The 22,641-nt window shown below is 43.1% G+C and overlaps 1 protein-coding gene across 4 annotated transcripts in view; it reads right to left on the bottom strand.

Annotated features, from left to right (window-relative positions):
- The window catches only part of LOC143277877 (sodium-coupled monocarboxylate transporter 1-like), a 98,548-nt gene that overhangs the window by 18,499 nt on the left and 57,408 nt on the right, over window positions 1-22,641 (bottom strand). For all 4 annotated transcript variants that reach the window (XM_076582827.1, XM_076582826.1, XM_076582824.1 and 1 more), the window contains 7 exons: window positions 21,686-21,766; window positions 21,196-21,269; window positions 11,423-11,563; window positions 9,154-9,289; window positions 7,258-7,343; window positions 3,947-4,062; window positions 2,917-2,987 (listed from right to left, as the gene is read on the bottom strand). In XM_076582827.1, the coding sequence (XP_076438942.1) occupies window positions 2,917-2,987; window positions 3,947-4,062; window positions 7,258-7,343; window positions 9,154-9,289; window positions 11,423-11,563; window positions 21,196-21,269; window positions 21,686-21,766 (705 nt within the window). The remainder of the gene's footprint in view (window positions 1-2,916; window positions 2,988-3,946; window positions 4,063-7,257; window positions 7,344-9,153; window positions 9,290-11,422; window positions 11,564-21,195; window positions 21,270-21,685; window positions 21,767-22,641) is intronic.

The raw sequence follows: 22,641 nt of genomic DNA, 5'->3' as shown, positions 1-22,641 counted from the left end.
ATTTGTGACTGGTTTGTGACTGCATTGTGACTGGTTTGTGACTGCTGTGTGACTGGTTTGTGACTGCTGTGTGACTGCTTTTTGACTGATTTGTTTACTGCTGTGTGACTGCTGTTCGACTGGTTTTTGACTGCTGTGTGACTCCATTTTGACTGCTGTGTGACTGCTTTTTGACTGCTGTGTGACTGCTTTTTGACTGCTGTGTGACTGATTTGTGACTGCATTGTGACTGGTTTGTAACTGCTGTGTGACTGCATTGTGACTGCTTTTTGACTGCTGTGTGACTGCATTGTGACTGCTTTTTGACTGCTGTGTTACTGCTGTGTGACTGCATTGTGACTGCTTTGGGACTGCTTTGCGACTGCTTTAGGACTGCTTTGGGACTGCTGTGTGACTGCTTTGCGACTGCATTATTAATGCTTTGTGACTGGTTTGTGACTGCTTTGGTACTGCTTTGTAACTGCTTTGTGATTGCATTGTGACTGGTTTGTGACTGATTTGTGACTGGTTTTTGACTGCATTTTGACTGCTTTGGGACTGCTGAGTGACTGGTTTGTGACTGCTATGTGACCGCTTTGGGACTGCTGAGTGACTGCTTTTTGACTGCATTGGGACTGCTTTGGGACTGCTTTGCGACTGCATTATGACTGCTTTGGGACTGCTTTTTGACTGCATTGTGACTGCTTTGGGACTGCTTTGCGACTGCATTATGACTGCTTTGGAACTGCTTTTTGACTGCACTGCGACTGCTTTGGGACTGCTTTGTGACTGCTTTGGGACTGCTGTGTGACTGCTTTGCGACTGCATTATGACTGCTTTGTGACTGCTGAGTGACTGCTTTGTGACTGCTGAGTGACTGCTTTCTGACTGTATTATGACTGCTTTGGGACTGCTATGTGACTGCTGAGTGACTGCTGTGTGACTGCTTTGCGACTGCATTATCACTGCTTTGTGACTGCTGAGTGACTGCTGTGTGACTGCTGAGTGACTGCTTTCTGACTGTATTATGACTGCTTTGGGACTGCTACGTGACTGCTGAGTGACTGCTGTGTGACTGCTTTGCGACTGCATTATGACTGCTTTGTGACTGGTTTGTGACTGCTTTGGGACTGCTTTGTAACTACTTTGTGATTGCATTATGACTGCTTTGTGACTGATTTGTGACTGCTTTTTGACTGCATTTTGACTGCTTTGGGACTGCTGAGTGACTGCTTTTTGACTGCATTGTGACTGCTTTGGGACTGCTGAGTGACTGCTTTTTGACTGCATTGTGACTGCTTTGCGACTGCATTATGACTGCTTTGGAACTGCTTTTTGACTGCACTGCGACTGCTTTGGGACTGCTTTGTGTCTGCTTTGGGACTGCTGTGTGACTGCTTTGCGACTGCATTATGACTGTTTTGTGACTGCTGAGTGACTGCTGTGTGACTGCTTTGTGACAGCTTTGTGACTGCTGAGTGACTGCTTTGGGACTGCTATGTGACTGCTGTGTGACTGTTTTGTGACTGCATTTTGACTGCTATGTGACTGCTGAGTGACTGCTGTGTGACTGCATTGTGACTGCTGAGTGACTGCTGTGTGACTGCATTGTGACTGCTGAGTGACTGCTGTGTGACTGCATTGTGACTGCTGAGTGACTGCTGTGTGACTGTTATGTGACTGCTGAGTGACTGCCTTGTGACTGCTTTGTGACTGCATTGTGACTGCATTTTCACTATTTGGACTGCTTTGTGACTGCATTTTGACTATTTTGACTGCTTTGTGACTGCATTTTGACTGCTTTGTGACTACATTGGGACTGCATTTTGACTGCATTGGGACTGCTTTGGGACTGTATTTTGACTGCTCTGGGACTGCTTTGGGACTGTATTTTGACTGCTCTGGGACTGCTTTGGGACTGTATTGGGACTGTTTTGTGACTGCTTTATGACTGTTCTGTGACTACATTTTGACTGCTTTGTGACTGCATTATGACTGCTTTGTGACTGCATTTTGACTGCTATGTGACTGCATTTTGACAGCATTGGGACTGCTTTGTGACTGTATTATGACTGCATTGTGTATTTTTGTTCTTAAACTCTTGTATGCCCTTCTCCATCAAAATGGAATAAAGCAAAGTTAGACTGAATCAGCAAATAGAGAGAGAGAGAGAGAGAGAGAGAGAGAGAGAGAGAGAGAGAGAGAGAGAGAGAGAGAGAGAGAGAGCAAACAAACAAACAAACAAACAAACAAACAAACAAATGATTTATTCAGAATATGGCCATCGCTCCATTTGAAGGAGGTTAAACAAAAGTAAACACAATATTATAGCTAAGTGTAATACATATTGTTAACACACAAACAATATACGAATATAGAAATAGTGCGTGTACATGTAAATATGAAGACACCAAGAGGAAAAAAATCGTCATTGTCTTATTCTCTAACATCGTTCATTCCAACTGAATTTTGACGGCTCTTCAAGGCTTTGTGGATATACAAAGATAACTTAGTTATTATATTTTCATTTTTTGAAGATAACAGCATTTGTACCGAAAACATGTTTTGTCAACCATAATGAATGCGTGGCATGAATTTCATATCTCACATATTTATTTATATTTAACAAGATGCAAGGTTCGACAGTGTGAAATATCTTAATTTTTCGGTAGAAACTAAACCTATCACTTGCATTTATAAGAGAGAGAGAGAGAGTGAGAGAGAGAGAATGAGTGAATGAATGAATGGAGTTACATATTGAGGGAATGAAAGAAAATGCAGAAAAGACTTGATTCACATCCTGTCATAAAATAAACCGAAAATGGAGATAGGAGAAACTGAAATTGTGTCAAAATACATACAAATACATAACTATATATACATATACACCAAGGAACCGAGGCAGGCAGAGACAGACAGAGAGACAGGCGGCAGTACCTGCAGCACAGTACCTCCTAGTCCCTGAGCCATGAAGGCCATCCCAATTCCTGCTCCTCCAAATATCAGCACTGAAATCAGCGTGGCTCTGATTGTGAACATCGTCATCAACTGGTCAAAGCAAATTATTTAGACATTAATTCTTGCAGCTTATCTGTATATATGATAGTCAGTCGTGTCCGACTATGACCATCAGAACAGCTGAAGAGGCAACTGCTGTCCTGACTGTCTGGGAGAATTTGATTGTGGTGGAAAGTGTCTTGCTCCACTCATTCGGCCGGGAGGGTTTTAAGACAGTCGGCGTTGGGATGGTTCCAAAAGGCCAACTAGCCCCCTAGGCTGCAGCACTAAAAGCCACTGTCTCCTAGATTGAGAGTCACAGTCCACACTACATTTTTAGACACAATAAAAAAAACAACAACAACAACAACCTGAAAACAAAGTTGCACTTTAAAGATTTTCGAGTGCTTCCTGTTTGTGCCGTGCTCAACTGGTATGTTGCCTTTATACGCATGTCGCACGCAGACACTGCCATTTCGGCAAATTGGAAGGGAAGTAACCCCGTTACTGGTTCATCCTAGGGAAGTTCATTCCCTTCGTGTTCCTGGTTTCGGTCGATAACAACAAATGTGGGATAGTAGCATCTGCATACACGGCACAGTTTCAATCACAATCTAAAGAATGAACTAATGAAAAAACGAACGAACGAATTGATTAATAAAAGAATAAGTTTCAATATCAGTTTCAGTTTCAAGGTATCAAAGCGTGCGGGCTGATCCATATACGTTACACCGCACTGTATGAAAACGGGCAGGCACCTGACCTTTGCATAAAACGTTGGTTATGCCTTGAATGAATGATGTTCTATTTGTACGAACAAACTAACGAATGAACCAATGAATGGATGAGTGAATGAACGAACGAATGAATGAATGAATGAATGCTCCTTTCATTAGGCTCTCATATCACTTCTGTTTACAACTCCTGTCAATTGATTGGCGATGAAGGAATGAATGAATTTCTCACTGACCTAGGAGTTTGGTGACCAGTGTTTTCTGCGACTCGGTCAGTCTGTGCCCGAGAAAAGGTTTCAGGAAATCCTCCCATGTCACTGCCGCTAAGGCGTTCAGACAGGATGACATGGTGCTGGCAGACATGTATCACATCACACCACATCACATCACACCACATCACATCACACCACATCATATCAAATCATATCACATCAGATCACATTGCATCAAATCGAATAGCATCACATCAAAGCATATCACATCAGATCACATTGCATCAAATCGAATAGCATCACATCAAAGCATATCACATCAGATACCATAACATCACATCAAATCATATCAGATCAAATAGAATCACATCACATCATGTTACATCACATCATATCACACCAAATCGTATCACATCACATCACATCACATCAAATCACATCATGTCACATCACATCACATTACATCAGGTCACATCACATCACATCACATCAAATCGTATCACATCACATCACATCTCACCACATCGTATCGTATCGTATCGTATTGTATTCAATCCCGCATAGCCCTGTCACGGGATGTCATGTTATATGAAATATCCTATCCTATCGTATCTTTAATGAACAACCGCCTTCCTCCACCTTCCGCCCCTAACACCACCTTGAACCTTTAGGATGAATACAAGTGAATGTCATTCACCCAACACACCTCTGGTTGCCGAGTCATTCACGAGGACTGTGGTGGATTGTTAGTGTGTCCTTCAGAAGGACTGTGGTGGATTGCCAGTGAGTCCTTCAGAAGGACTGTGGTGGACTGTTAGTGAGTCCTTCAGGAGGACTGTGGTAGATCGCCAGTGTGTCCTTCAGAGGACAGTGGTGGATTGTCAGTGTGTCCTTCTGAAGACCACTGTGCATTGTCAGTGTATTATTCAGAGGGCTGTGGTACATTGTCAGTGTGTCATTCCGGAGGACTGTCGTGGATTGTCATTGAGTCCTTCAGGAGGGCTGTGGTGGATTATCAGTGAGTCATTCAGGAGGGCTGTGGTGGATTATCAGTGAGTCATTCACGAGGACTGTGGTGGATTCTCAGTGAGTCCATCAGGAGGACTGTGGTGGATTGTCAGTGGGTACTTCAGGAGGCCTGTGGTGGACTGTCAGTGAGTCCTTCACAGGGCGTTAGTGGATTGTCAGTGAGTCCTTCAGAGGACTCTGGTGGATTGTCAGTGTGTCCTTCAGAGGACTGTGGTGGATTGTCAGTGAGTCCTTCAGGAGGACTGTGGTAAATTGCCAGTGTGTCCTTCAGGAGTGCTGTGGTGGACTGTAAGTGAGTCCTTCTGAAGGACTGTGATTGTCAGGAGTCCATCAGGAGGACTGTGGTGGATTGCTAGTGTGTCATTCAGGAGGACTACGGTGGATTGTCGGTAATTCATTCAGGACTGTGGTGGATTCTCAGTGAGTTCTTCAGAGGGCTGTGGTGGATTGTCAGTGAGTCCTTCAGGACTGGCGGATTGTCACTGAGTCCTTGAGAGGACTGTGGTGGATTGTCAGTGAGTCCTTCAGGACTGTGGCGGATTGTCAGTGAGTCCTTCAGGAGGATTGTGGTAGATTGTCAGTGAGTCATTCAGCGAACTGTGGTGGATTGTCAGTGAGTCCTTCAGGAGGACTGTGTTAGATTGTCAGTGTGTCCTTCAGGAGGACTGTGGCGGATTGTCAGTGAGTCCTTCAGCGAACTGTGGTGGATTGTCAGTGAGTCCTTCAGGAGGACTGTGTTAGATTGTCAGTGTGTCCTTCAGGAGGACTGTGGCGGATTGTCAGTGAGTCCTTCAGGAGGACTGTGGTCGATTGTCAGTTAGTCCTTCAAAGGACTCTGGTGGATTGTCAGTGAGTCCTTCAGAAGACTTTGGTGGATTGTCAGTGTGTCCTTCAGAGGACTGTGGTGGATTGTCAGTGAGTCCTTCAGGAGGACTGTGGTAGATTGTCAGAGAGAGAACTGTGGTGGATTGTCAGTGAGTCCTTCAGTAGGACTGTGGCGGATTGTTAGTGAGTCATTCAGCGAACTGTGGTTGATTGTCAGTGAGTCCTTCAGGAGGACTGTGGCGGATTGTTTGTGAGTCATTCAGCGAACTGTGGTGGATTGTCAGTGTGTCCTTCAGGAGGACTGTTGTGGATTGTCAGTGAGTCCTTCAAAGGACTCTGGTGGATTGTCTGTGAGTCCTTCAGAGGGTTGTTGTGGATTGTCAGTGAGTCTTTCAGGAGGACTGTGGTAGATTGTCAGTGCGTCCTTCTGAAGGACTGTGGTGTATTGTCAGTGTGTCATTCAGAGGACTGTGGTGGATTGTCAGTGAGTCCTTCAGAGGACTGTGGTGGATTGTCAGTGAGTCCTTCAGAGGACTGTGGTGGATTGTCAGTGAGTCCTTCTGAAGGACTGTGGTGGATTGTCGATTGTCAGTGTGTCATTCAGAGGGCTGTGGTGTATTGTCAGTGTGTCATTCAGAGGGCTGTGGTGTATTGTCAGTGTGTCATTCAGAGGGCTGTGGTGTATTGTCAGTGAGTCCTTCAGAGGACTGTGGTAGATTGTCAGTGCGTCCTTCTGAAGGACTGTGGTGGATTGTCAGTGAGTCCTTCAGAGGACTGTGGTGGATTGTCGATTGTCAGTGTGTCATTCAGAGGGCTGTGGTGTATTGTCAGTGTGTCATTCAGAGGGCTGTGGTGTATTGTCAGTGAGTCCTTCAGAGGGCTGTGGTGTATTGTCAGTGAGTCCTTCAGAGGGCTGTGGTGTATTGTCAGTGTGTCATTCAGAGGGCTGTGGTGTATTGTCAGTGTGTCATTCAGAGGGCTGTGGTGTATTGTCAGTGAGTCCTTCAGAGGGCTGTGGTGTATTGTCAGTGTGTCATTCAGAGGGCTGTGGTGTATTGTCAGTGTGTCATTCAGAGGGCTGTGGTGTATTGTCAGAGTCCTTCAGAGGGCTGTGGTGTATTGTCAGTGAGTCCTTCAGAGGGCTGTGGTGTATTGTCAGAGTCCTTCAGAGGGCTGTGGTGTATTGTCAGTGAGTCCTTCAGAGGGCTGTGGTGTATTGTCAGTGTGTCCTTCAGAGGGCTGTGGTGTATTGTCAGTGAGTCCTTCAGAGGGCTGTGGTGTATTGTCAGTGAGTCCTTCAGAGGGCTGTGGTGTATTGTCAGTGAGTCCTTCAGAGGGCTGTGGTGTATTGTCAGTGAGTCCTTCAGAGGGCTGTGGTGTATTGTCAGTGAGTCCTTCAGAGGGCTGTGGTGTATTGTCAGTGAGTCCTTCAGAGGACTGTGATGGATTGTCAGTGAACCCTCCTGTTTCTCACACCTCACCTGAGTGCCCCGCTGAAGAGACAGGAAATGAACAGACCCGGTAGACCTGGCAAGTCCAGGACCTCCATCACGAAGTAGGGGATGATCTGGGGACAGGCAAAACAGTGTGTCAGTTCTTTGTCCGTGTGTGTGTGTGTGTGTGGTGTGTGTGTGTGTGTGTGTGTGTGTGTGTGTGTGTCTTTGTGTGTTTTACAAAGCTAAAAAAAAAAAAAAGATTTGTGAACAGGGCCAAAAAGCTATGTTTTCGTTACTTCAGTCAGCCAGAAATCAAGATTTACCTTTACATATCATTCTGAACATGTACCAGTCTATGATTGTTCCTATTTTGTTGTATGGTACAGAAATATGGGGTTATGAAAATGTAGATATACTTGAAAAATTAGAATTGAAATTTTTGAAACGCTTGTTCAAACTGAACAGAAATACCCAAATTGTTTATGGAGAAACTGGTATTTATCCAATTAGTGTGTTAGTGAAAATGAGATTAGTTCGATTTTGGACCAGCTTAGTGGTATCAAACACAGAAAAATATTCTGGAAAAATATATTTGATATTACTTGACTTATATCGAAATGGTATTTATTCTTCAAAATGGATGAGTTGTATCAGACAAATTTTAATAGAAGCAGGGTATGACTGTGTTTGGGATGCTCAATTCTTCTTGGAGAGGGAATCTTTCTGCAAGAATGTCAACATTGTTTTGAGAGAGTTTTCAAAATCTATGGAGACATGCTCTATAGGCGAGTAGTAAATGTTTGTTTTATCGAAATTTCAAAAGTGGATTTGGTAGAGAAAAATATATAAGTCAAATGCCTGATAATTACGTTATCAGCTTTTTCAGATTTCGAAGTAGTAATCATAAGCTGGAAATAGAAACAGGGAGACACAAAGGCATACCACGAAAGTTACGGCTTTGTAAGGTTTGTAACATGTCTGTGATTGGTGATGAGTTTCATTTTATAATGGAATGTCCCAATTACGATCAGTTACGAAATAGATATGTTCCTAAAAAATATTTGTGTCCAAAATCGGTTTTTAATTTTTGTAATATGCTCAAAGGAGGCAAAAAAGTCATTTTAGCTGTAATTAAGATGATTAGATTTGAAAATGTTGCCTAGTTATACTTTTAGAGTTAAAAGACATTTGTGTTTTCTCTTGTGTATTTGGAAATGTTTGTTCTGGGCATGAAAAGATTATTTTGCAGTAATCCTCCATACTCCAATAGGAGTGAAAGGATAATTAAAACTTGAAACTTGAAACTATGTGTGTGTGTGTGTGTGTGTGTGTGTGTGTGTGTGTGTGTGTGTGTGTGTCTGTCTGTCTGTCTGTCTGTCTGTTTCCGTCTCTATGCCTCTATGTGTCTGTCTTTGTCTTCGTCTCCGCTTCTATGTCTCTGCCATTCTCAGTCTGCCTGTTTGCCTCCATCCTCTCTCTACCTCCCTCCCTGCCTTATTACTGTTGCTTATATCCAAGAACACCTCTTCGTGTCTGCATGCCTGTCTAAAAAAAAAGGCAGCGATCTGGTCATGCGACAATCTCGATACGTTTCATAAGGCGACCGACCGAAAGTCTCTGTCACCCACTTGGCTGGATTATATTTCTTGGGTAGAGCAAAACTGTTCAGTTTTCTTCCGATTTCGGTGCACGACAACTAATCAAATTGCGCACAGTTCGACCTCGGTCACGTGTTCGTTCGTGACTTTACTGGCCAGTTCCCACAATGGCCTACTGCAGACTGCCATCGGAAACGCACGACCTTCACCTTGCCTGTGCGTTGTCTGAACGTGGATTTGTGGATGTGCATTCAGTGCGAATCATGTTGCAGGTGTCAAGTAGAACAATGCCCCCAGTGTCCAACGGTGGCAGCAGTCAGGAAGGCTTCAAGCCCTGTCTCACCTGGTTGGAGTTGTCGATGCGGTTGGAGGTCAAAGGGTCACAGTCTTGCTGCACGTAATAAGCAAAGATGACGACGCCGGCCAGGGAGGTGATGACCACCAGCACCGTCACCCCCAGCATGTTCAGCAGGACAGATCTGATAGAGAACACACATTATCATCACCATCACAACCAGGGAGGTGATGACCACCAGCACCGTCACCCCCAACATGTTCAGCAGCACAGATCTGATAGAGAACACACATTATCATCACCATCACAACCAGGGAGGTGATGACCACCAGCACCGTCACCCCCAACATGTTCAGCAGCACAGATCTGATAGAGAACACACATTATCATCACCATCACAACCAGGGAGGTGATGACCACCAGCACCGTCACCCCCAACATGTTCAGCAGCACAGATCTGATAGAGAACACACATTATCATCACCATCACAACCAGGGAGGTGATGACCACCAGCACCGTCACCCCCAACATGTTCAGCAGCACAGATCTGATAGAGAACACACATTATCATCACCATCACAACCTGCTTTAGGCAATCAATCAGACAGATCTGATAAAGGAAAGATATGTACATACATTATCATCACTATGACAACCTGCCTCAGGTAATCAATCTGTTGCGCGAACTCGAGCTCTGCAAGTCAATTAATATAATGACAGTAATGGTATCCGCAACTGGAAACTGCTTCTATTAATCTAATCGTTTTCTCTTCTTATAAACCACACGTTTAATTCTACATTCTCTATTAGTAAGACCATACCTTGGCTGTCTGCAATGCTGATACAACTTTCAAAATTGTGTCAGAAACCTGGGTGCATATTTTCATTCATCTATGTCCATGCACGACCATGTCAGTAATATCTGTAAAACTACAAAACTTCCAACTGAGGAAAACCTGTATCATTTGACAGTACCTAACTATTGAAACAATCACTCAGCTTGTCTGTTCCATGATCGTAAGTCGCATTGAGTACTGCTACTCACGACTTGCTGCTTTGCCTTCCGATTTGTTGTCACACCTTTACATGGCTGAACAATGTTGCAAGAGTCATTTTCAGAAAGTCAAAAAAGGATCACTCAACCCCACTCTTACGACAACTTCATTGGTTATCCATCAGTGTACATAATTCAGTACAAAACTGTCATTTTGGCTGATGCCCACTTGGAAGGCTCTTTCCCATCTCAGCTTCTGTCCTTTACACTCTCTCCCTTTCTATTCCTCTGGTTCCCCGTCACTTACCAACGCCGTCCTCGTTCAAAACAGAATTGAAAGCCCACCTCTTCAAACAGGCCTTTGGATGTGATGATGCATGGCTATTTGTTTGCATTCTTCCTCCTACCCACCCCACTTTAACCTCCACTGAAAAAATCATGTAGTATGTGGGCGTTTACTCCATAGGGGGTGGGGGGGGAAGAGGAGGGGAGGTAAGCATGAGAAATCCTGCTGAAGACATCAGTCACTATCTTTCCCTCAAGCAAAGACAAGCCAGTGTCAAGGTAAGATGCCGTTTTTCCACATGATACCGTCCACTGAATGTTTGGTGGGTTGAGAGACTGTATGTGATTTTCAAAGACTCCCACATCAGCAGGATCTAACAGGATAGTGATTCCATCATCCCTATACCTGCTCCAGTCCAAATGCCTGAAGTCACCCTGCTCCTCTATGGGAGGAGGGATGAGAGAAGTGGTACAGGACAAGTGTCAATCAGCTTAGCATCAAGTTGCCCCATGAATACGTCCACATAATCACATGAATGTGGTGGTCCTATTGCCATTATATATATATATATATATATATATATATATATATATATATATATATATATATATATATCATTGAGTATCCCCACATCCCTGCCTTCCTGTCTGACTTTGTCTCTCTTTTTGACACTGTCTCTCTCTCTTTGTCTCTCGGTCTGTCTCCCCCCTCCTCTCCCGTCGGGGTAAGGTGTGTGTGTGGGGGGGGGGGAGGGGGCGGGGGGGGGGGAGTATGGTCACCCGAAGGTCTACACCGCTGAGAGCGGCGTAGAAGGGTTGGCATGGTTCTGGTTTCAGATCGGTGGTGGTGGTGTTTGTGTGATTTGACACAAAAGTCTTTAATGTTGTTGTTTGTGGTAATTGTTGCTGTTCTTGTTATTGTTTGTCTTCAATGTACTTCATTCCAGAAACTGAAAGATGCTATAACAATCAGAAAGTAAAACTAACTGTTGAAATGTAAATCGCGCACACACACACACACACACACACACACACACATTTTAGCTTTAGCTAATGAAGGTAGAGCACAGTAACGCTGCACAGACGCCTGGTTACACCCGTATGTCGCTGTCCACCCGACCATTCCACCCACAATCAGTGACCAGAAGGAATGGCGCTGGGTTGGGTCCGCGTTGAAACTGTCCAAAACACAATCAACACAAACATTTTATGATTTCTGTCTAACCAAGGGAGATAAACAAATGGAGACTCATCTCACTAGTGAATATAAAATCGGTTCAGCTTGCATAGCGAATAGAATCAAAACAAAGTAATCAAAACTAATCCATGGATTTATTTCAGTGAAGTGTATTGGAGATAAACTTCGAATATTATGTGACAAGACGCATTACTTAGATATAAAACAAGAACTTGGATTATTGGTTTCAATTGATTTTGAAAGTCTTCGTCTCCGTAAACTGGGATTACATGGGAAATGTTCTTGAAACATTTGGTTCTGGAAATGATATTAGAAAATGGATATGCGCTTTTCATAAGAATATTAAAGCTCGTGCAGTTGTTAATGAAAAGATGTCACAGACCTTCACAGATGGTGTCGTCAGGGTGACCCTATATCACCATATTTATTCGTCTTCTGTGCAATTTTATTACCTTCTAAAATTAGAGAAGACAAAGAAATTAAAGAAATATAGATATCGGACACGGAATTTTTTTTTAAAGATCATTTTACTTCCATCATTTACATTGGAAGGAGACAAACGTTGAGAGAACGTTGAAAAAATAATGTTTGGCTCGGTAAAGAAAAAAGAGAAAAACTCAAATATAACATATTTTGGGAACCTGGATATGGAATGGAACCATCCAAAATCTAAATCTTTGGTCTTTGGCTTTGAAATGATCTGTCTAATTGGAAGAAAATTAACATGTCAAATAAATTTGTCGAAGTAAAAACACATTCAATATCTGGTCAAAAAGAATATCAACACCTCTGACCTCTGAGCAGGGTAGCTGTGCTCAAATCATATTCTGTCCAAACTGGTTTATCTATGGATATTGTAACCAAACCCACCTGACAGTGATCTAAAACAGCTACAAGACATGTGTTGTCTGGGACAAAAAAAAACACACAAAAAAACAAGAGAGGCAAGGCCTTCAAGACTCACTTGTGGCAAATTAAGTCCCCTAGCATTAATTACAGAGTAATTTCCCTTTTTTACTATCTGCACCAAAACGTTTGCAAAATAAATAAAACTTCCATGCTTAGCAAAAGAAGTTCCTGTTTGAACAAAAAATGATAATTATGACTGCTCTTGTTGTTGGGTCGAATATCAGATCAAAGTGCCAAGTTTAGAGAATACAAAAAAATATAAATATAACAGTAAATGCAGTTTGCATATAATTAGGCTTCATTTATTATTTTTTGTGCCCATCCCAGAGGTGCAATATTGTTTTAAACAAGATGACTGGAAAGAACTGAATGTTTCCTATTTTTATGCCTAATTTGGTGTCAACTGACAAAGTATTTGCAGAGAAAATGTCAATGTTAAAGTTTACCACGGACACACAGACACACACACACACACACACACAGAGAGAGAGAGAGAGAGAGAGAGAGAGAGAGAGAGAGAGAACCGAATACCGGGTTAAAACATAGACTCACTTTGTTTACACAAGTGAGTCAAAAAACACAAGATAAAACGAATGTATGCAGGCAAGAAAGCAGGGGAAATGGAGTACGTAACATATAGGCTTTTGCACAAGCACTGAAACTATCATGTGTATGCAAAAAATTCACTGCAAGTTTCAAATGGAAGAAAATACTACACACTATACACCCTGTTCAGAAACTATAGCCCTAAAAGATTTCTCAACAAAGGCAATACGTTTAGAAGAGATGCTTATGACAGATTTTGTACTAAAGTAGAATTAATTAGAACGAAGAAATTGTAGCAGAACCTATTTTTCACAAGTTCAAAGTCAACATTAACTATTTTCACTTTAAAGCATAATCAAATAAAGATATATCTGTACTTTTGTAAAGGATGCTGGAAACGGAAGAGGCCAAGTCTTAAGTTATGAAGAATTTTCATGTAAATGTGGCCGTAAATACAAGTGAACTTCTTGAACTTTTTAAGCTGGATACATAAATTGAATCGAAATGTCATATTCTATTATCTGTGTTGTTCCTTTTTTTTTGTGGGTGTGGGTGTGTTTGTTGGTTGTTTTTTCCCTTCTTTGTTTTATACATTCTTTTCTACTTGTTCCCTAGAGTTATTTGTTTGTTAACTAAAAATAATATCGTCTAAAAATATATGCTGCAGTCAGTCATTTGGACCTAATTGGAAATATATATACTTAAAAGAATATCCAAAACTTTGAATGTTACAGGAATATGGCCCAATAGGACTAACAGATGCAAAACCCTTTTTGGAAAGACGTATTTCACAGTCATTCGGAATTTATAGACACAGAAGAACAACACATTTTGATGGAACCATTGTGGTTGTGATGTGTTATATATATATATATATATATATATATATATATATATATATATATATATATATATGTGTGTGTGTGTGTGTGTGTGTGTGTGTGTGTTTCTTTCTATCACAACAGATTTCTCTGTGTGAAATTCGGGCTGCTGTCCATAGGGAGAGCGCGTCGCTACACTACAGCGCCACCCATTTCTTGTATTTTTTCCTGCGTGCAGTTTTATTTGTTTTTCCCATCAAAGTGGATTTTTCTACAGACTTCTGCCAGGAACAACCCTTTTGTTGCCGCGGGTTCTTTTACGTGCGCTAACTGCATGCTGTACACTGGACCTCGGTTTATCGTCTCATCCGAATGACCATATAAATATAAAACAAATTCAAGACTGTGGCAAAGTTTTGTATTTCGAAGATTGGGTTTGTAGAAGTGTCTATTATGTAAAGGAAAATAGATTTTTTTTATATTCTCATGAATTTTCAGATATAAATAATAACCCAGTTCCAATTATGGACTGAAGAGAAAAGAATATTGTATCAAATAACAATCATAATGAAGTGGGTTATAAGAAAGCTCTTAGGGGAACATGATATATTTATTGGAAATCTAGCACTACCAAATTCTTATGAAAATTGGGAAGATTCTTTTGAAAATAAACTCGAATGGAAATTGTTACCACAAGAAAGATTGATGATCGTGTCTTTGTGACAAATTCTATATAGGGGTGTTAACAGATAACAAATGTAATTTTTTTGTAAAAGTAAAAAGGACACGACCCAACATTATCTATGGGAATGTGCAAATGTTTTGGACGGAGTTTGTACGATACGTCAAAGAAAAATGTCCAAACTCTGATAGACTTGATCTCAACCATGTGTTGGTGCTTTTTGGGTGCGACAATAAAACAAAACAAAAAAATTAATGTTTCTCACATATTTTATTGATAGCCAAATCTTATATATACGAGTGTAGAATTAACAAAGTAAATCCAACAATACGAATGTTCATAAAAATATATATGGAATATAACAGATTTGTGCTTAAATGGACACCACACATATACATTGTACAAGATTAAGATATGGACCATACAGAATCTAAGGTATGAATGAATGATTATTGTTACGTTACTGAAAACTGAGCATTGAAGTAATGTGTGAATGAATACAGGTTGTTCTGATTATACTTTGATGTGAGCCGAACATTGTAATGTCCCATGGAATCAATGTGTGAATGAATATCCATGATCCGCCTATATTACTTTGATGTAAACTGGACATTGTAATACCAACTGAATTAATGTTTGAACGGATATCTTAGACTCTGTCATTATTACAAATTCCCTGTCAATGTTTCAATGAATATTTACTGGTCTACCGATATAACTCTTGATGTATGTCACTGTCCTTGGGGACAAGACTCCAAAATTCTTTTACATTTAGCGACATATCTCATAAAATCAAGATTGACCTACGGTCAAGAAATCTTTTCTGCTCCGCCGACGTTTCTAAAGAAGCTGCGAATAATGGACAGTAAAGCTGTGAAACTGGCTTCAGGGGTACCTGTGCATACTCAGACCTCAGAAGCCTATAAGCTTGCGGGTATTCTACCACTAGATGAAATCAGAAAATTCAGTTCTGCTAATTACATTGTGAAATGTACAGCAGTGAATGATTTTGAGGAATTAAATATTAGGTCTGATATTGATTTTTTTTTTAAAGTGCACAAAATAATTCAAATCTACAAACCATTCGCACATATGTGTCAGATATTTGAAATTCTTCAGACATTGATTTACATGATATGGCACCTCGTGTTCTGGTGCCACCTGTCCCTCCCTGGGAGTTAACAAAAACAAACGTCAACATATGTGCTTCTGACACAACAAAATGAGAATCTCCACATATGATAGCAGCATCTGTCAGAATTGAATTAGAAGAAAATTTTGATTATCATTTAAAAGTTTACACTGATGGCTCGGTTCTGGATGATAGCAGTGCAGGATCTGCTTTTGTCATTCCTGGCATAAAAACAGAAAAATCCTATTATTTAGGTAAGGGACATTCAATTTCTACAGGTGAATTGGTGGCCATCCTTATGGCTTTAAATCATCTTGTTGATATAACAATGATAGTAGGTAATATCCTATTTTGTGTTGATTCTCAATCTGTTTTAAATAGTTTGCTCTTTGTTTTTAGAATAACCAAAGAGAAGATTTATTGTTTGAAATTAGGTATTTATTGCACTCCCTATTTGCGAATGGTACAAATGTTGATTTTTGTTGGATAGCATCCTAGACAGGGCAGCAAAAAGGGGAGCAAAGAATCATACAGATAGTATAAAAGTATATTGCCCATTGTCATACAATGAAATAAGCAATATACTAGAAAGAGACTTTTATATGTGCTGGAATTCAAGTCTAAAACCTCGTCAGCTGACTCTCTCAGACTTTGGTCCGACTCGCAGACTCAGATTATTATCAAATTCATTATGGACCAAGTGGTGGTGTGTGTCCATCGAGATCGATGATGACCATCGTTGTCATCCAGCTGGGGGATGGGGGAAGGGTGGTGGTGGGGTGGGGGGGAGGATGCAAATGAATCTATCTGTGAATGCGCAGATGGCTGAATAGTCCAATCTGCGCACGAAATGTTCGCTGACAGTTTGGGCAGACAAAGACAGGCATACCATTGTCAGGGAGCTTGTTTGCCCGTGACTTTCTGGCCTGCCTCTTCTGAACAGCTGCAGCAGTCCTGTTGGCCTCGCACAACTTGGCGCCTTTGTGCACAGCAGCACGCCATTTGTCACGGTCCACTGCAGATTCCTCCCAGGAGTCAGGGTTGATATCAAACGCTTTCAGAGAGACTTTCAGAGTATCTCTGAAGCGCTTCTTCTGACCTCCGTGTGACCTCTTCCCTTGTTGCAGCTCGCCATAGAAGAGCCTTTTGGGCAGCCGATGGTCTGGCATGCGCGCCACGTGTCCAGCCCAGCGAAGCTGGGACTGCATCAGGATGGTGAAGATGCTGGGAAGGGTGGCTTTTGCGAGCACCTCTGTGTCTGGGGTCTTGTCTTGCCACTTGATGTTCAGTAGCTTCCTGAGGCATGTTGTGTGGAAGTGGTTCAGCTTCTTGGCATGTCGTTGGTACACTGTCCAAGTTTCGCAGGCGTACAGTAGTGTGGGGAGAACTACTGCTCTGTAGACCTTTAGCTTGGTCTCAAGACTAATGCCTCTTCTGTTCCAGACATTTGCACTGAGTCTACCAAAAGTTGCGCTTGCTCTTGCAATCCTGACGTTCACTTCATCGTCGATGGTCGCATTTCGTGACAGTGTGCTGCCAAGGTATGTGAACCGCTCCACCGCACTGAGTCTCTGACCGTTGACTGTGATGTTCGGCTCAACGTAGGGTTTCCCTGGGGCTGGCTGATGGAGAACTTCAGTTTTCCTCGTGCTGATGGTAAGGCCGAAGTTCCTGCTGGCAGTGGCAAACTTGTCAACGCTGAGTTGCATGTCAGCTTCAGATCCAGCGTTGAGGGCACAATCATCAGCAAACAAAAAGTCTCTGATGATGTCTGTCATGACCTTCGTTTTTGCTTGAAGCCTTCTGAGGTTAAACAACTTACCATCTGTTCGGTACTTTAGGCCAATTCCAACATCGCCATCTCTGAAGGCATCAGTAAGCATTGCAGAGAACATGAGGCTGAACAGCGTTGGAGCCAGGACGCAGCCTTGCTTGACACCATTTGTGACAGCAAAAGGAGCAGATGTTTCGCCTTTGTCCTGGACTCGAGCCTGCATGCCTTCATGGAATTGGCTGACCAAGGAAATAAATTTCCGAGGGCATCCGTACTTGGCCATGATCTTCCACAGTCCCTCTCTACTCACGGTGTCGAAGGCCTTAGTGAGGTCGACATAGGTGGAGAACAGATCAGCATTTTGCTCCTGACATTTCTCTTGCAGCTGCCTTGCAGCAAACACCATGTCGGTGGTTCCGCGCTCTTTCCGGAATCCACATTGGCTCTCAGGCAAATGACCTTGGTCAAGGTGTGCTGTGAGGCGGTTTAGTAGGATCCTGGCAAGTATCTTGCCTGCGATGGAGAGCAAGGAAATGCCCCGATGGTTATCACAGGCTTGCCGGTTCCCCTTTCGCTTGTACAAGTGAATGATAGATGCATCTTTGAAATCCTGGGGGATTGTCTCTTCTTTCCACATGAGTGAGTACAGCTGATGGAGCTTCTCAGTCAGCACAGTGCCTCCATCCTTGTACACCTCTGCTGGTATGGAGTCTGAGCCAGGTGCTTTGCCACTGGATAGCAGACGAATTGCTTTCTGGGTCTCAAGAGGTGTTGGCGGATCGTCCAGTGCTTCGTTGATGGGGACTTGTGGGAGACGGTCTATGGCTTCATCATTTATGGAGGAAGGGCGATTTAAGACACTGTTGAAGTGCTCAGCCCAGCGTTCGAGAATTTTCTCCTTCTCGGTGATCAAGGTATTCCCATCTGCACTGAGGAGGGGGGATGATCCTGAGGATGTGGGGCCGTAGACTTCTTTTAAGGCATCATAGAACCTCTTCATATCGTGCCTGTCAGCATATCCCTGGATCTCATCAGCTTTGTCACTCAGCCACTTATCCTGCATCTGGCGTAATTTTTGCTGAACAGTCCTGCGGATGGCATCGTACACATCCTTTTTAGATGTGGACTTTGGGTTGCTCAGGTAGGCTTGATGCAGACGGCGTTTCTCATCCAGAAGTTGCTTGATTTCATCACAGTTTTCATCAAACCAGTCTTTGTGCTTTCTGGACATGGGTCCCAGGGTCTCTGAAGCTGTACTATAGATCAGCTCACGCAGGGTCCTCCAGTCAGACTCCACATTCTGGTTGTCCAGAGAGGCGGATTCCAGACGATCTTCCAGCAGCTCCACAAAGGACTGTTTGATGGTGATGTTTTTCAGCTTAGCGATGTTGAGCCGTTTTGGAGCCTTCTGGCCTTGGGGGCGTCTCTTGGGCTGGATTCGAATATTCAGCTTCGAGACTACAAGGCGATGGTCTGTCCAACACTCGGCGCCACACATGGTCTTTGTTACACGTACATCTTGCCTATCCCTTTTCCTGACGATGACATAATCGATGAGATGCCAATGCTTTGAGCGAGGGTGCATCCATGACGTCCTGTTACGGGTAGGGAGGCAGAAAACTGTGTTGGTTATCAGCAGTTCGTGCTCTGCACAGGTCTGAAGCAAAAGCAATCCATTTGGGTTGCAGTGGCCCACACCGTGCTTTCCAATCACTCCATCCCAGGAGATGTAGTCAGAGCCAACTCTAGCATTGAAGTCCCCAAGAATGATGAGCTTGTCTGCTTTAGGGATAGCAGCAATGACAGAGTGAAGGTCCTCGTAGAACTTCGCCTTCACTTCATCCGGGTTGGTCATGGTTGGGGCGTAGGCACTGACAATGGTGAGGTGCTTCTGGCCAGATGCCAGTGGGAGTTTCATGGTCATAAGCCTATCGTTGACTCCCTTTGGGATTCCAGCTAGCTTGCTGACAAGTGCTGTTTTTACTGCAAAACCAACGCCAGCCTCACGTCGCTCTTCGCTTCCTCGTCCACTCCAGAAGAAGGTGTAACCAGATCCCCGTTCACAGAGCTGGCCTTCACCTGCAAGCCGAGTCTCACTCAAGGCTGCGATGTCAATGTTGTATCTGGCGAGTTCGGATGCAACTAGTGCCGTTCTCCTTTGGGGTCTGTCCGCGTTATCTCTGTCCAGGAGAGTCCTTATGTTCCAAGCACCAATGGTGAGAGGAACGATCCTTGCTTTTTTCTTTTCTTTCTTGTTGTTTCGACCGCTGATGTAGGGTCCCCGCCAGCCGCGGTATGCTGGCCAGGGTGATATGGAGCAGGCAATTTTTAGGGCACCTTTTCTAGCCCCTTCCTCATGCCAGGGAGGTGAGCAGTGCATTCCTAAAGAGGGCTGCTCAGACGCTCAGACGGCTGCCGAGCTCCATCGCTGCTCCTGTCGACGAAGAACGACCCTATGGCCTGAGCCGCCTGCGTGCAGGTCTGCGACTGCGACTGCCAGTGTACCCACACCTGTCGTTTCGTCGCTCGCCTGTCGCCACAGGACTTGGGGGTGATGAAATGATGAAGGATGAAAGGTCATTTTGGATGACTGATGTCTTGCGCGATGAGTTTGTTTAAAGTGAAGAGGAGTTGCGCAACGTCAACCTCACTCTCTCGTCCGGGTCCACCAATTTCCAGTGGCAAGACTAAGTCGAGACGACTGGAGGATGAGCACGGATGCAGTGGATGACCAAGATATCCTTTCGGTGTCTCATCTTGCTCTCTGCACTCCACAGTGCGTTGCTGTAACCGCCTTCCTCTCCGTTGAACCGATAGGTTTCTTCCGCAGATTCTGCCGGATCCAGACTTCGCATGCATGGGTAGACACACCCCGGGGGCCAACTGCGTGTGGCATGCACACAGCACAGTGGAGCTAGATGGCCGTCGGTGGCTCTCCTGAGCCAACGCCCTTTTATGGATCTCCATAAGGGTGTCTAGCCACCCGCCTCACCAGTCCCGGAAGGGAGCAGTGGGAGTGCCGGTTTAGTCGCCGGCAACCCGACCCTGAACAGGTTGTACTGGATTACAGGTTACCAGTAGCAGATCTAATGACCTGATCTGACCTGAAATGGACCAAGTATTGTTCTAATGTCAAGTGCATATGCTTTAGTAACCTGACAATTAAGCATATAATGTTTGACTGCAGCTTGATGAAGCCTTATGTACACAAAAGTGTGTCCTCACAAGTGACAGAGAATGTTGATGTTTTTGACTTTTTGCATTCATTATCAGTTGTTTCGCTTGTCAGTTTAAGGACTTCTCTTTTACGAAGTCCTTTGAGTAATTTCCTTCCTGTATTTGTCTTTGGAATTTTTTTTTTAATTTCACCCTCATTTCACCCTCATTTGCCCAGTTTCCCCCAACCCCCCATTCATTCATATCTCCCTCCCCTTCTAACCGATAATACTCAAATGTATTCATAAATACTTTAACAAAATGTCTTCAATCACCGATATGTGTGACAGGATATTAAACAAAATTCCTCCTCCTCTTGATGCGGAATGACTGATATTCAGAACAATATATTGGTGTAGCTTCCCAATGTGAAATATTCTAAAATAAATAAATAAATAAATAAATGAAAAAAAATGTTTGAAAAAAAAATCACACCCGATTGCACAGTAAGAATATCATTATATAACTTAAATAAATGTTGTGGAAACGGAAATCCAAGGAAAATGGCAACAACCAAACGCCAAGTACTCACTCAAAGAACTCGATTCTGTCCCACTCATAGTTGAGCTGCCACACAGTATCTAGACTGCCCACCTGGATTACACCCTGTGATAAAAAGGAAAGGGAGAGATCCACGTTTACTTTTGTCACTACTTTGCATTGTAGAAATAAATCTGTTACTTTTTAAGTGTAAGTGAAAAGATAAGAATTACTGATTACATCAATGTTGCTATTTGAAAATTATTATTCTTCCTCTGTTTGTGGGCTGCAATTCCCACGTTCACTCGTATATACGTGTGTGCTTTTACGTCGCCATGTGGCAACCATATTCCGTTTTCGGTGGTTTGCATGCTGGGTATGTTCTTGTTTTCCATAACGCTGACATGGATGACGGGATCTTTAATTCGACAAGAATTCAGGCACTTGCCTTAATGACTTGGGAGATGGAGGTTAGCAAGATGTTTGGGTTGCTTTGGTGTAAAGAGAAGAAAGGCACGCAGGGGTACATGTGGACATCCCACCTCAATGACAATCGCCAGAAGACCTGCCAGCATGACAACAGACTGGAACACGTCGGTCCACACCACGGCTTTCATGCCTCCCTGCAAACATATATCAGTCAGTTAGTCTGTCAGTCAATCAACCAACCAATAAAGTTAAAAATGAATGATTAAGAAAAAAGAAAGCGATAGGGAAGGAGAAAAGAAAGAAGGAAAGAGAGAAGAATGAAGAAAAGATTGAAAGGATAAGAAATGTGTGTGTGTGTGTGTGTGTGTGTGTGTGTGTGTGTGTGTGTGTGTGTGTGTGTGTGTGTGTGTGTGTGTGTATGCATGTATGTATGTATGTATAGTAACATTAGCTAGAGCTGTGGAAATCAACGGAGACAGAAATCGATTAAGGAAGTAAGTGGATGTGGCAAAGGGTCCCTCTTCATCTTTGACTCTTCATTGATTAATGAAATAAATTCGCTAAATATATTTCCTAGAAGGTTTGAATGATATGTTTTGCCATTAATAATAAGTGGTGGTTTGCTGTATAATTCAGTGCCTTTATATTCATAAATCATTTCACATTTTCTATCAATTCTTAAGTCCAAAATGACCAGGGTATGAAACTGGAGGGGAGGCCTGGCCATGACTGTCCCTTTTCCTGCTGAAAGTGGAGAAAATGTTTATAGAATCAGAGGAACACTTCATAGTTTAAGCTGAGCGTCAATGAATGGCAAAACTATTTCAGGATAACTCACAGCTTGACTGACAGCTGACCTACTGACACAGGGACCAACTTGCCCCATGTAGGGTACGTTGGACCACGGTATGGGGCAAGTCAGTATGCAGAAAACGATTCACAGCAACGCTGTGCGGTTCCGTTGTGGTATCTTTTAAGGCTAAAAAAAAAAATCAACAATAAACAAAACATTAAGTTGCAAAGAAAAGTTCGCCCGCGTCGTTGACACCATCATTCGTAAGTATTTCCT

This window comes from Babylonia areolata, chromosome 35 (assembly GCF_041734735.1).
Source record: "Babylonia areolata isolate BAREFJ2019XMU chromosome 35, ASM4173473v1, whole genome shotgun sequence".
NCBI classification, from domain to species: domain Eukaryota; kingdom Metazoa; phylum Mollusca; class Gastropoda; order Neogastropoda; family Buccinidae; genus Babylonia; species Babylonia areolata.
The sequence above is the reverse complement of the archived record's forward strand: the minus strand, read 5'-3'. Positions and strand labels throughout refer to the sequence as shown.